Source organism: Botrytis byssoidea (genome assembly GCF_014898295.1).
Source record: "Botrytis byssoidea strain MUCL 94 chromosome Unknown BBYS_027, whole genome shotgun sequence".
Taxonomy (NCBI): Eukaryota; Fungi; Ascomycota; class Leotiomycetes; order Helotiales; family Sclerotiniaceae; genus Botrytis; species Botrytis byssoidea.
The window spans coordinates 279,420-291,887 of record NW_024065868.1 but is presented as its reverse complement, the minus strand read 5'-3'; the positions used below and the strand labels follow the sequence as shown (position 1 = coordinate 291,887).

The 12,468-nt window shown below is 42.4% G+C and overlaps 7 protein-coding genes across 7 annotated transcripts; 2 read left to right on the top strand and 5 right to left on the bottom strand.

Annotated features, from left to right (window-relative positions):
- Positions 1-621: 621 nt before the first annotated feature.
- Positions 622-1,183, bottom strand: EAE97_010373 (uncharacterized protein; the record flags this gene model as incomplete). Its single annotated transcript, XM_038880888.1, has 2 exons — positions 622-894; positions 941-1,183. The coding sequence occupies 2 exons, from the start codon at positions 1,181-1,183 to the stop codon at positions 622-624; spliced, it is 516 nt and encodes a 171-aa protein (XP_038728282.1).
- Positions 1,184-1,194: 11 nt separating this feature from the next.
- EAE97_010372 (uncharacterized protein) lies at positions 1,195-1,665 on the bottom strand (the record flags this gene model as incomplete). Its single annotated transcript, XM_038880887.1, is given in 2 exon segments — positions 1,195-1,569; positions 1,582-1,665. 2 exon segments carry the CDS (start codon positions 1,663-1,665, stop codon positions 1,195-1,197), a joined length of 459 nt encoding a protein of 152 aa, XP_038728281.1.
- Positions 1,666-3,192: 1,527 nt separating this feature from the next.
- EAE97_010371 (uncharacterized protein) lies at positions 3,193-4,212 on the bottom strand (the record flags this gene model as incomplete). The annotated part of the gene is made up of 1 exon (XM_038880886.1): positions 3,193-4,212. One exon carries the CDS (start codon positions 4,210-4,212, stop codon positions 3,193-3,195), a length of 1,020 nt encoding a protein of 339 aa, XP_038728280.1.
- Positions 4,213-5,356: 1,144 nt separating this feature from the next.
- On the bottom strand, positions 5,357-6,932 carry EAE97_010370 (uncharacterized protein; the record flags this gene model as incomplete). Its single annotated transcript, XM_038880885.1, has 2 exons — positions 5,357-6,062; positions 6,121-6,932. The coding sequence occupies 2 exons, from the start codon at positions 6,930-6,932 to the stop codon at positions 5,357-5,359; spliced, it is 1,518 nt and encodes a 505-aa protein (XP_038728279.1).
- Positions 6,933-7,440: 508 nt separating this feature from the next.
- Positions 7,441-8,983, top strand: EAE97_010369 (uncharacterized protein; the record flags this gene model as incomplete). The annotated part of the gene is made up of 2 exons (XM_038880884.1): positions 7,441-7,869; positions 7,916-8,983. 2 exons carry the CDS (start codon positions 7,441-7,443, stop codon positions 8,981-8,983), a joined length of 1,497 nt encoding a protein of 498 aa, XP_038728278.1.
- A 1,321-nt stretch (positions 8,984-10,304) lies between these two features.
- On the top strand, positions 10,305-11,048 carry EAE97_010368 (uncharacterized protein; the record flags this gene model as incomplete). The annotated part of the gene is made up of 1 exon (XM_038880883.1): positions 10,305-11,048. The coding sequence occupies one exon, from the start codon at positions 10,305-10,307 to the stop codon at positions 11,046-11,048; it is 744 nt and encodes a 247-aa protein (XP_038728277.1).
- A 335-nt stretch (positions 11,049-11,383) lies between these two features.
- Positions 11,384-12,341, bottom strand: EAE97_010367 (uncharacterized protein; the record flags this gene model as incomplete). The annotated part of the gene is made up of 3 exons (XM_038880882.1): positions 11,384-11,853; positions 11,904-12,212; positions 12,260-12,341. The coding sequence occupies 3 exons, from the start codon at positions 12,339-12,341 to the stop codon at positions 11,384-11,386; spliced, it is 861 nt and encodes a 286-aa protein (XP_038728276.1).
- Positions 12,342-12,468: the final 127 nt, after the last annotated feature.

Sequence of the window (12,468 nt, the reverse complement as noted above, 5' to 3'; positions counted from 1 at the left end):
CAATAGATACAGAGACTATAAAAATCAACTTTTTACCTGTTCTAACATCGTTTTGATTCCAGTGTTCCCAAATCGACGGTGAGGGTAGGAGACGATGTCATTCATGATAAGCGAATCAATCTTCAAGTTCGTTAGATCATACATCATGTATACGAAGATATTGTATCATCACATATGAAAAGGGGAAAATGGAACTCTCTGAGTTTATGGTATAACATTACTTGTATTTAGATACTGGCACAACTCTACATGAATCTAGACTCTCGGTTAGCTCCTTGTTGTTGAACTCAGATTGCAGCTTGCATTCTCACTCCTGGAACTCTTGATATGATTCATGATTATTTTGTTGAATTTTGAGAATTTTTATACACAAAGGATGTATTGCTATTCTAACTAGACTATTGACACAAGGTGCGGCTGATCTTAGCTCCCCATTAACACTGATATACAAAACTCATATGCGATGTTTATCCGAGCACATTCGCACAGTGTGCCTTGTGCCTAATCCAGTACTTATTCTGCTTCTCCCCGTGCTATGATAATGGATAATGAGAACCGTACGTCTTGAATTATATCAGGTCCTTGATTGCTACATTGCCCATCAGCCAAGCCCTACTGTGTCTACCATGGCTCTCCTTCAAACATCTGCCTCAAACCCATGTACTTGTGCAGTGATTTTCCATCTTTATGGACTCTTAAGTGGAGTTCATACGTATCTATGAATACTCTTGGATACTCGGACTTGCAAGAACAAGGACTTTCCCGAAAATGGTCTTGGCATGTCACCATTAACACCGGAGTTGGTCTGATGTTTTTCCAGTACTTTAATGTTTCCTTTCCAGGCTTATCCCATGTGTCTTCCTCTGTGGTGTTTAAAAATCGATCGAAGTTCTTCTAGTTCTTTGGCTTTCATGTCGATTTCTGTAAGATATTCGAACACAGCGTCTACTCGGGTATAGTATCCTGGACCAGATAAAGATGCAAATTCTTCCTTCACACATCGTCTCAATCTCGTAAGATCCCAATCTAGATCTACGCAGCCTTTACTAATATCAATGAATCGGGAGTGCTCAGAGGTGTGCGAAATATCTGCACTCACACCATCATCGAAAACGAAATTCAATGTGTTCAAAGACGGACAGCTGATGCTGAGTGAAATGTAGAACTTGGCTGGAACACGCATGTATAATCCATCTAATCAAAATCGACGTCCAAGGCAAGATGCGTGATGTTATTCAACGTCATGCTTCCTCCTTCCACATCCAATGATATGAAGCTGACAAAGCTCACCGAGATAGTATCAACAGCCTTTCGCAGATATCTGTCACGATCAGATTGATTGCAACTCTGGAAGTCCATGGGAGTTGGAAAATTTATCTCGATCTTTTCGTAGTTCCGGAAGACCTCTGCGTGTGAGTTCTTGCATGCAAGCAAGAAAGAGAGTAATGCGTGACGTTTGTTTTTTGAAAAGAAGATAAAAGCACCTTCTTCCCCTCTATGCTCTACCCCGAGGCCAAAATCCCAATATACTATTTCTGGATCAGTAAAGGCTTCTTTGAAAATCCGGCACTAAATTTCGACCGGTAATGAGGAAAACAACGGGAACTCGTCCAACGTTCCTGATGCTGCATTTGAACATGCTGTCGTTGAGATGTTATCGGCCATATTGTTATGCATGTAGTCTGAATATCGCAAGTTGTAAAGGGAGAGTCTCTGTCCTAGTGATAGATGATTTGTCGAATTTGTAAATGTTGCGTACAAGCGATATGATGCTGTTGGGGTCAACAATACAAGTCTTAAGTCGTGTCGATGATGGAAGATGTCGAATATTTACGTATGGTGGGAATGATTTATCCGAAAAGAACCGTAGCAGCTGTACCGCTTTCGTTTAATTTAACGAAATGGAATACTGGGTATAAAAGTGCGATTTTCATGGCATATGGGTGAGTTAATCAGGGCCAGCAAGTGAAAAAAGCGCCTAGACGAATGAGATGGTTGGAGAGTAGCTCTTGTCACCGAAGATTATTCATCCCAGTCGGTAGAATTTTATCCTGATATGAATGCGTAGTTTCAGCCGATTAAGAATAGCAGATGCTTAGCGCGCTTAATTCAGGAATTAATACGTTCAACGGTTAAGCCAATGTTATATATTAAAACTTAGGAAACCAACCCACTAATGGGTGCATGGATTGACGAGACACTGACCAACTCTCGAAATTTCTAATAACCTCGTTCTTGACTTGTTTAATATCAAATCTTGTAATATTGAATGTTTGAATCTAAAAAATGATGGTGATAATTTCTTAGATATTAAATTCAATATATCGAGAGATATTCACAAATATATTTTCATAGTGTCCCGACAATGCGAATACCCACTGGTGACCTTGTAAAATTCTTACTATTCTCAAATTATACACAATTCAATCCTTCCTTACCAAAGTGTAGAGCTGATAACCCGCAAAAGTTCTCACTATCATAATGGATCCAATATTTGGACATCATGCATGAATAAATTTGGGTTGAAATGAAAATCAAAGCCAACTTCTACTTTTCGAGAACTTGAATCTGTTGTGTACCTAGGGGTAGATAAAAAAATGCATTACTATCACAGCGTGCATGTGAATGAAGTATTTGAATTTCGAAGACATGGAAATAGTGATATTCATATATATACTGGGTTTATGGTGTACATCAACTAATAAGATTCTGTTTTCGACAGAAAATTCCTTAACATTGTCACAAGCTTGCTTCATTTTAGATCACTAGTTTCTTCAATTCAAAATTAGTTTTTGAATAATTGCTTGTGATCACTTAAGATTGAATAGCATTAGGTGCATCTACTTCCAGAATGCTTTTATGCGAATATGGGCCTAGATTCAGAAATATTGTAAGATCTTATGTTATAAGCACAAATCGAACGTCACTTATCAGGAGAGTCAAGAATGACTCAAATGGGGGACTAGAGCTCCGAAATCAAGACTGATTTCACTAAGAGAGAAAGTTTGTCAGAAGAAGTTACGTGAACAAATACTTCATTATGTGAATTTGTCTAACCAGGTGCTTTGTTCATCTAGTCAGCTCTCCGTCCCTGAGTTTCTGTTCTCTAAATCCTCTCAATTAGACAACCTTGTCTATCTCTAAGCGAAGATGTTTTGCCATTGATGTGCTCTCTCATGCATCTAGCTTGGACTACCACGGTTCACCATCGAATATCTGAGCCAGCCCTTTGTATTTGTGCACAGGACTTCCGTCCTTATGACAAGCAATGTTGACGCCCAAAGTGGGCACCCAAAGCCAGGCTGAAGTATCACTGTGTTCGACTTTGCATGAATAGACATCCCTGACTATTTCATCTCTAGTAATCAAGCACATAAGAGCGGGTACAGGCCTACGAATCTTCCAGTATCTTAGAGTTGCCTCTCCAGGTGAAGGCCAGAGATCACTTTTTTTCGTATTCAAAAACTGACTGAAGTCTCCAGCAATAATCTGCGTATGTTTTTTGATATCTCTCAATTTTCGCTGGAAGATCTCTTCTTGCACGTCCTTTTGTCGGTCGCTTAGGCCCGGGGCGTACTTTACGCGCAAATCAAGATCCATAAATCGAACTGAAACATCCAGAATTCGACGTAGGTGCTTTATTGATGGAGACTCTTCGCGAGGATCTTCTGCCTTAACTATAAGCCATAGTTTTCCAAAAGCCGGAAAATGGTTACTCAGGAACGTATATAGCTTGGCTGCGTTGTTCATTCTGGCGCGAAAGCTCATGCAAGGATGATACCACAATCTCAGACCCAACGCCAACTGTGTGATGTTTTCTGCAGACAACCTTCCGCCCATGTCATACAATCGCAGAATCATACTGGCTTTGACAGCAAGAATATCGATATGAGGCCTAAAGTAGCTGCTGCGCTTATGTACATGATCGTCAAACAAAGGTGGGGTGATAACTTCAAACTTTGAAAATCTGCGAAAGATCTCTGCGCGTGACTCTCTGCTAGCTAGTAGTAAACTATTCAGCTTATAATATCTAGGAGGAGTAACAATAAATGTGCTATGATCTGCTTCTACAAAGATATATAAAAGTAAATCAATGACCACCAGACCAGGATGTGCTTCTTTGAAAATTCGGGCTTGGAGCTCGAATGGCAAGCGTGAGAATAGCCTGAACTCAGTGAGGGCTTTTGTTTCTTGCTGAGGTGTCGAGTTCATGACAGCGACTTAATGAGGAATGTCGATGGCTGTTATATTTTTGTGGATGTGGCGACTTAAGTTTTGTGGCCGATTCTTAGTTGGATAGAAGATGGTGTTCTGGAGGATAGGTATTCTATAGATGTTGTGTGAAGACCTGTCGCTATAGATCTTTCTGTATGTTGCATCGAAGATGTAATTGATACAGTTTACAACATGCGAAGACGATGGATATATATCAAAGTCGATGCAAGTACGGCGCAGTGAGATGGTGAATCTGCGTAAATCGAGCAGCTACAGTGAATTCGTGGAATACCTTGATTGGAAAAAACCTTGACTATTGGCCAGAAGATTACACCGCCCATATGCTTGCAATCGAGCTGCTTTAGAGCATCGATGACAGTCTCGAACTCCTTGAGTCCATGAAAAAGACACCATTATCATGAGCATTGGGTTGACTTGTCATATAAGTCACAATGCTTGGGAAAGAACACTGGTGGAGTGATATGAAATCATGTGATACGGTGGTACATTTGAATTTTGCGCCCGCATCTCCTCTTTTCTTTGGAGCCCTCAGAAGTTCCATATATACCATACCTTGTATACATCTCAAACATCCAATATCAAACTTAAAGACCCCAAAAGAACATTGTGCTCATCACTTCATACTTATACTGCTATCTCCCTCGACACCGGTTAATCACCAGGTCCGGACGTGAGACGCCGTTTTACATGTTTGCCGAACATAATCGCATGATAAATTATCACCTTAGCATTCACCTTATTAGCACTTACCAAACATCAGACAAACATACAATCATCACGGAACCTAGTCACGTAGCGGAATAGAATGAGGAAACTTCTTGTTTTTACAGAGACGCATTGTTACAGCTTCACAGTTCAAACATTATACTTCCCTCCCATGAACCAAACACTACTTGTATCTTGCGTGTGACAGCTGTGGTATGATGAATGACCGAGAAGAGAGGAGCTTGGTTCGTCATTCTATCTTGCAAGCAACCATGTAGATCCACCTAAGATTCGTTTCCACGTTTTTCAATATTATCGAGGAGCTAATTCCACGCTACTGTTAGAATTCAAGAAGAGGAAGGATAGCATGATGCTTTACACATTAAAATAAAGTGATTTTGTCTATCAGAGCTGATTAGTCTTCCTCCATCTTCTCCGGACTGCGTAACTCGCTTCTGTCCCTTTCGCTTTCCCTTTCCCTTTCCTTATCCATATCTCTATCTCTCGATCTCTCCCTATCCACACTCATATCATCTCTCGGGGTATCATTGCTATATCTCCTTTGTCTTTCCTCGTCTCTATCATCTCTCTCTTCGTCCCTATAACCACCCATATCTTCATCTTCTCCATTTTCCTGCTTCACGTGACCTGTCTTCTGCGATTCAAGATGTAAATCACCCAGTCTTGGAGACCCATCTTCATCACCCACATCGACCCATATCCGGACTGTTCCATCTAAACCAGCACTAACAATCGCTCCATTCGGTCCCGGAGCAGTATCAACCCAACAAACTACGCCTTCGTGCCCATGAACTTTCTGTATCAATTCCTTCGTGCTAACATCCCAGAAGAGAATGTCTCCATCTTCACTACCCGAACTGATAAATCCTTGATTACCACTGAAACCAAAACTTCCACCTAGCGAATATTTATTATTGACGTGGCCTTGATATGTCTTTTTGCAAGTTCCAGCTACATAGTCCCAAAGTCGTATGCAAGAATCTAGTGTATGCGCCAGAATATACCGGCCGTTGGGTGAGAATCGGACTGTGGTTACCGGCGCATTATCTTCGTGTACGAGAGTCCGAAGACATTGACCAGTTGCAGTATCCCATACACGACTAGGATACAATTAGTATTTCCGATACAAAATTATGAATGGCTAGCAAATGAACTTACATGAGCCCATCAGTAGAACAACTGCATACTAACGTCCCATCTCGGATGAAATCCACCGCACCGACCGGATCAGAATGCGCTGGTAAGCTTCTCATCTGCCTTCTTGCACGAAGATCCCACAAGAAGACTGCTTCATCATAACTTCCACTTGCGATCACATTCCCCTTTGGAGAAAATGCGACTGAATAAACGTAATTGTGATGGCCAAGTAAAGGCGTAAGATATGGTTTACCAGTGGCTCGATCCCAAAGTCTAATAACCTTATCATCTGATCCTGAAGCTATAGTATTTGAATCCGGACTCCAAGCAATGGTCGATACACCTGCAAGATGTCCTTCCATTGTTCGCAAATGTTTTCCCGTTTCCGCATCCCATATTTTAATTGTGCCATCTGCAGAACAACTAGCTATCCATCGACCATTGGGCGAATATCTTACTTGCGCAACTCCTTTGCGATGTCCTCGTAAAATAAATTTGCATTTGTAGTTGAGTTTTAAAGGTTTATGAGAAGGTGTAGATGAAGATTGCGCCGAGCGATGTGAATCTTCAGAGGTAGATCTACTTCTTGATTGATTTGAATTTCGACGACTGCGGGGACTTCGTGGACTTCGATGACGGGTATTTGTATGATCTAGTTCATCGGCGCTGCCATCACTAGAATATGGTCTTGATTGTCTCCGTGTTGAGTCGCGACGCGTACTCGTAGATGGTCGGGTTGCTTTATCATCTGCCAATTCATCGGGCGAGCTATAACCCGGTGTAGAAACTTCGCTATCGTATCTTCGACGTTTTGTTTGGTGTCTTTCTGCCATATTAAACGGAATTGTAGCTATTTTATCAATGTCGGATATTATTTCGAGCTTTCGAGCTCTTGTTACATTAATGACGACTCAAATTAATTAAGCGCTGGCACATGGAGAAATTAACCGCGATGCGCTTACCCTTGTATGGCATCGGCTGTTCTACCGGATGGGACCCATAAACCCCTGGTTTGAGTCCTTGGTGTTGAGCCTAGAAACGTCATGAAGGTTAATTCAAGGGAAGGGACCGAATTGATGGGAAATGGTTCAAAACACCATCATAGCTACTCAATCCAGACATTGAACTAATTGTCCGAACTTTTTCTGCTCACCTGAGTTTGGTTTCAATAGAATAGAGTGATAGAATATATTGTATGCAACTGCAAGGGTCAAAATCTCAAAAGGGAGTCTTTAATTTCATTTCTTCAGCGATACGCCGCTCCCGCCTTAGCAGATCTTCACGATATAAGACGTCTTCTATTCTACCACTTCTATCTCCTCAAACCTTACGACAATCGTTATGGACTCCCAACCACTAGAAGTCAATGAGATCAATGTGATCACCCTCAATTGTTGGGGTCTCAAATTTATCTCTACCCTACGAAATGAACGTCTTACGGAAATTGGGCAAGCCATTGGCTCTGCAAGTCCTACGCCCCATATAGTCGGTCTACAGGAGTGTTGGACACAGGAAGATTACAAGAGCATACGAAAAGAAACGAAGCATATTTTGCCTTATGGAAAGTTTTATCACAGTGGCATATTTGGAGGTGGCTTGGCAATTTTGTCTAAATGGCCAATCGAAGAGAGCTCGATGTTCAGGTATCCTCTGAATGGCCGACCTACCGCGTTTTTCAGAGGCGATTGGTTTGTTGGGAAGGGTGTTGCTGGTGCCAGAATACGATTTGGACAAGGGCCGAAAGATATTGTGGAGGTGTTCACTACGCATGCAAGTACTTCGAAGCTTTCTGCTCTGCCAAAACTAATGTACATAGCTCCACGCACCATACGAAACAGAACCAAACGATTCGTATATCTGCCACCGAACAGCGCAAGCATGGGAAATAGCGAAACTTATGAGAGGTGCCGCAGAGCGGGGACATTTAGTTCTTGGCCTAGGAGATTTTAATATGATACCGTTATCCCTCGCCCATCGACTTATCAGCACACATTCGCCTGCTCGTGATGTCTGGATGGTTTTACATCCTGATTGCTCTATCGGTGCTGCAATTGATGAAGTCGAAAAGGCTCGAAGACGCCCAATACCAACTGCTGAATTCAATCTGTCGGAAAACGGTGCAACTTGCGATAGCGTATTAAATACTTGGCGTTGGAATAAGGGAGAACAAAAGCGTCTTGGTCCAAATCGTCCCGAGATTGAGATTCCCGGCGATACCCCTGACCCTCGTGCGAAACGACTAGACTATATTTTCGCCAACACATGTTTCGACGAAAATAATCCATCGGCGGGAGGATGGATAGTAAAAGATGCACGTGTTGGTATGCTGCAACGACATTCCAAATATCAATGCTCATTGAGTGATCATTTCTCCGTCGAAGCAACATTGGTACACACAAAATATGCATCACCAACGGAACAAACAATAAAGAATAAATCCGCAGTTTCTAATGGTGTCTACCTCCAAACCGCACCCTCAGAATCTCATCTTCTCAGTGCTCATACACAACTCAAAACTTCCTCATCACCACCGTACCTCCCTATCTCAACATACGATGAAATCATCGCCATGATCCATACCTACCGCCTCCGAGAACGTCGTCAAAGACGTCTTCGTTTAGGTCATTTTGTCGCTTCAGTATTCATTAGTATAGGTTGTTTCATTGCTGTTTGGTGGAGTCCTCGAAATTTCGTTGCATTTATACTTATGCTATTGAGTAGTTTGGGACTTGGAGCGGGTATTATTGATGGGTTAATCGGGGGCCTTTTTGTAGGGAGTGAGATTAGAGCACTTAAAGAGTTTGAATGGGAAATTAGTAATGCAAGGGCGGCGGCTAATGGGGAACCGCTTGATCTTGCTGAGGAGGGTATTCAGGATTGGTAGTCCTTTCCTGTAAGAGGGATAAAGGGGAGAGGGAAGTGTTAATGTTTAATTGGTATAAAGAAAATTGTGGGCTGTATTACTAGTAGATCATGATGTAATTTGGTATTTTTTATGCTATCACGAAGAATTGTATTATACGCCAACGAGCATTCCTTCTTCAATGTACTTTGTTTTTCTCTCTTTCTTCCTCGCAACTTATTCATATCGTCAATAGTTTAGCGGTAGCAACCTCAACATGTCCAAGCATTCAAACTCTCCTCGCTCATTTCTTCTTTTTACCTTCATGTGATATTACTTTTCCAGAACCTACCTTCCGTCTTTGCTCTTCTCTTGATACCCAAGTTTTACATCTCATCTTACTCGTCTGTTCCTTCCCCCTCTCTTTATTTGTTTTCATAATAATATCGAGCATGGGATGAGATGGTAACAAAATATCAAAACATCATATACACCTCTTCATTCTTTTTGTTATTATTATCGTTCAAGATTGGTATTTAGTGTACGTGGGTACTGTTATATTAACTGGGGAAAAAGTGCCAAAAGAAGCTTGGACGAAGAGGGATTCTGCGTATAGATACGGAAAGTGTGGGAACGAGTCGACTGCGAGGTTTGATTGCGTAGAGGACGAGGCGGGTTCAAGAAACCAGGAGAGATTCAGATTTATTTGTTCTATATTTTTGATTTTGGGTTCTGGAAGTAACTGCGAAGGATCCGATTATTATGCCCGGTTCGAGAATGTCACCGTCTCCGACGGATACAGAGCGTCTGGTTGTGGTGGAGATTGAAGTGGACCTTGAAAAGCATGCAGAAGAGACGAGAGAGGGATAGAGAAAAACGAGAGAGAAGAGAAGGGGAACAGGGGGAAATAGGGGGGGGGGGAGACAAGAATTTCAGAGAGCGGGGTGGAGCGCACTAGGGAGGAAATGGAGAGCAAATTGATGGCGTGATATCTGGGGATGGAGATGGCACATGGGAATGGAGACAGTATTGGAAATTGTCGGGATATCGATCATGTGATCATAAAGGGCACTGTATTAGCTAGCGCTTCCCTATACCAAGTACTAGCTTCCCATATATAGAATGATCATAGAGGGCACTGTATTAACTAGCACGGCGCTAGCGCTTCCCTGTATCAATTACCAAATTTTCATAGATAAAAATGATCAAAAACGAATACAACCATAATAGACTAAAGTACTTTACACTTATCAACCAAGTTGATACCAACAGAAGCAACACAGAGACAATGGACATAGACGATCGTTTGAGAGAAAGAACCCTGCAAGCTGGAGGTGAGAGACCTGGACAGGGAGAACGTGCCATGTGGCAGGAGAACGGGGAGACTAGGTACAAAGAAATGGCGCGCGAACAAAATCCAGTAAATTGCAGACGAGAAGAGAACAGGAGATTGGGAACTGCGGACTTTTCAACAATGGAAAATAGTAGCCAAGAAGCTGAAGAAGAAACCCGTGGCAGCGGAGGCAGAAAGAAGTCTTTGTCCGAGAGACAAGAGACTGAAGAGCAACGACAAAAAAGACTCCGAAAAAATGAACTTCAAAAACAGCGCACTCGTAGAGGAAGACTTCGAGATGTGGAAATCATGAACGGGAATGATCCAATCAAAAAGAGGAAAGTCGAACAGGGAAGGCTCAAAAGAAGTGAACAGGCAAAGCGAAAACATCAAAGAAGAGTAAAACGAGAGGAGGAAATCATGAACGGGAATGATTCAATCAAAAAGGCGAAGCTCGAACAGAAAATGCTCGGGAAAAAAGAACGAGTAAAACGGAAACATCAAGAAACAGCGAAACGAGAGAAGGAAATCGAAAATGGTGACGACGAGTTGGAGAAGGAAAGACTAGTGGCTAGAAAAAACAACCGTAACCGCAGGGAAAGGGAGCGTTATCATAGAGAGAAGGGAAAGGCGGCTCAGATCATGAAAGAGTATGATCAGCAGGTGAGGGCGACACCAAGAGTGGAAGACGAAGAAGACGTTGGCGATGATGGATCGGAGGAGGGAAAAAAAGGCTATTGGCAAGAAGAACAAGGTGATGAGTACGAGAAATAGTAGCGAGGAGAATACAGAATTTGAGAATTGAGAATTGATGTTCTGAATAGCATTAGCGTAATCGAATGAATATAAGTTCAACAGTATATAGGAGTTTTTGTTTTTCTCCAGTAGCTGAATAAGTATCGAATTCGGTGCATTGCCTTATGCGATTGAATTCTGAAGTCTAATAGGAATCAGTGGAACATATGGGATGACTTGGGATTTGCTACACATGAACTCTAGGATATCTGTCCTTCTCACATTGTATGTCATAATTCTGTGTGTCGATTATTTTCTGTATCATATTCTTCATTTGGGGTATCTATTATTAAATATCACATACTATACACTCATCACTTACTGCAACCACCCAACGTCAACGGTATCGCCTTTTCCTCCGCATAACACCTCTCCTCGCTATTCCTCCTCTCCATCCAATCCACCACTCCCTCCTGCACCTTCCTATCGTCACAATACGCACTCTGTACTGGTTCCCCCAGCACTTCATACAACGGCAACGCTCCCGTCCATACATCATCCCGCTCCCCCAATCCTCCCCGCTCCAAACTCTCTACATTCCCCGTCCGGATCTTCGCCGACGCACTGCGCACAACGACTTTAATTACCTGCACCGATTTCATGGCTTCGGGCGCCACGGGATTCGTCTGTGACCAGCGACGACGAATCATGTGGTTTGTGAGGAGGTGCATGGCGTAGTGTTTTTCAGCAGCGGAAGTCACAGGTTCGGCGGTGCCGTGGATGATGCAGGAGCGGTAGTTGAGGGAATGGCCATTGGGGGTGAAGTGGAGAATCAGACCGTCGACTGGGGTTTGTTAGTGAGCGTACGCTTGTTTGAAATAGGGATCAACATACCCTTGGTGCTACTGATTACAACTTTCATATTCCCTCCCTGTTTCGTCATCCGGTTTAACATCATGGCGGAATTTCCGTGGAGATAGACATCGAATGGTCCGTCGCCGAAACTCTCCTGTTCTTTTACATACTGCTCCTCGCTTCCGTCATCTTCAGAGATGGGTTTGTGGGGATCATAGTTTCCAGCCACAGCGGTCATTGGTAAGGAGAATGGTGAGGGCTCACCATCTTCATCTGGTACTATGAATGAAATGGTAGAGACGAATGTTTGAGAGAGAATTGAATGAACCGTGCGGTAATCATAATATGCTATGAGGGATTAGAATTTGTTTTGTAAGGAGAGTAGTTTTAAATACCTCTTTTTTTGTATACTCTGATGGTGTTTTCTTTTAATCGAGGGTATTCCCCGGATTTTTGTTCGGGTGTGATGGAACCCATGATTTTGGTTGTGGATATGGATATGGATGGATGTGAAAAGCTAATTGATATCGAAGTAACACAATGATTTTGTACAAGTACAAAAGATAGATAGTTTATTCCAATTTTCTCACAAGAAACACAGAAT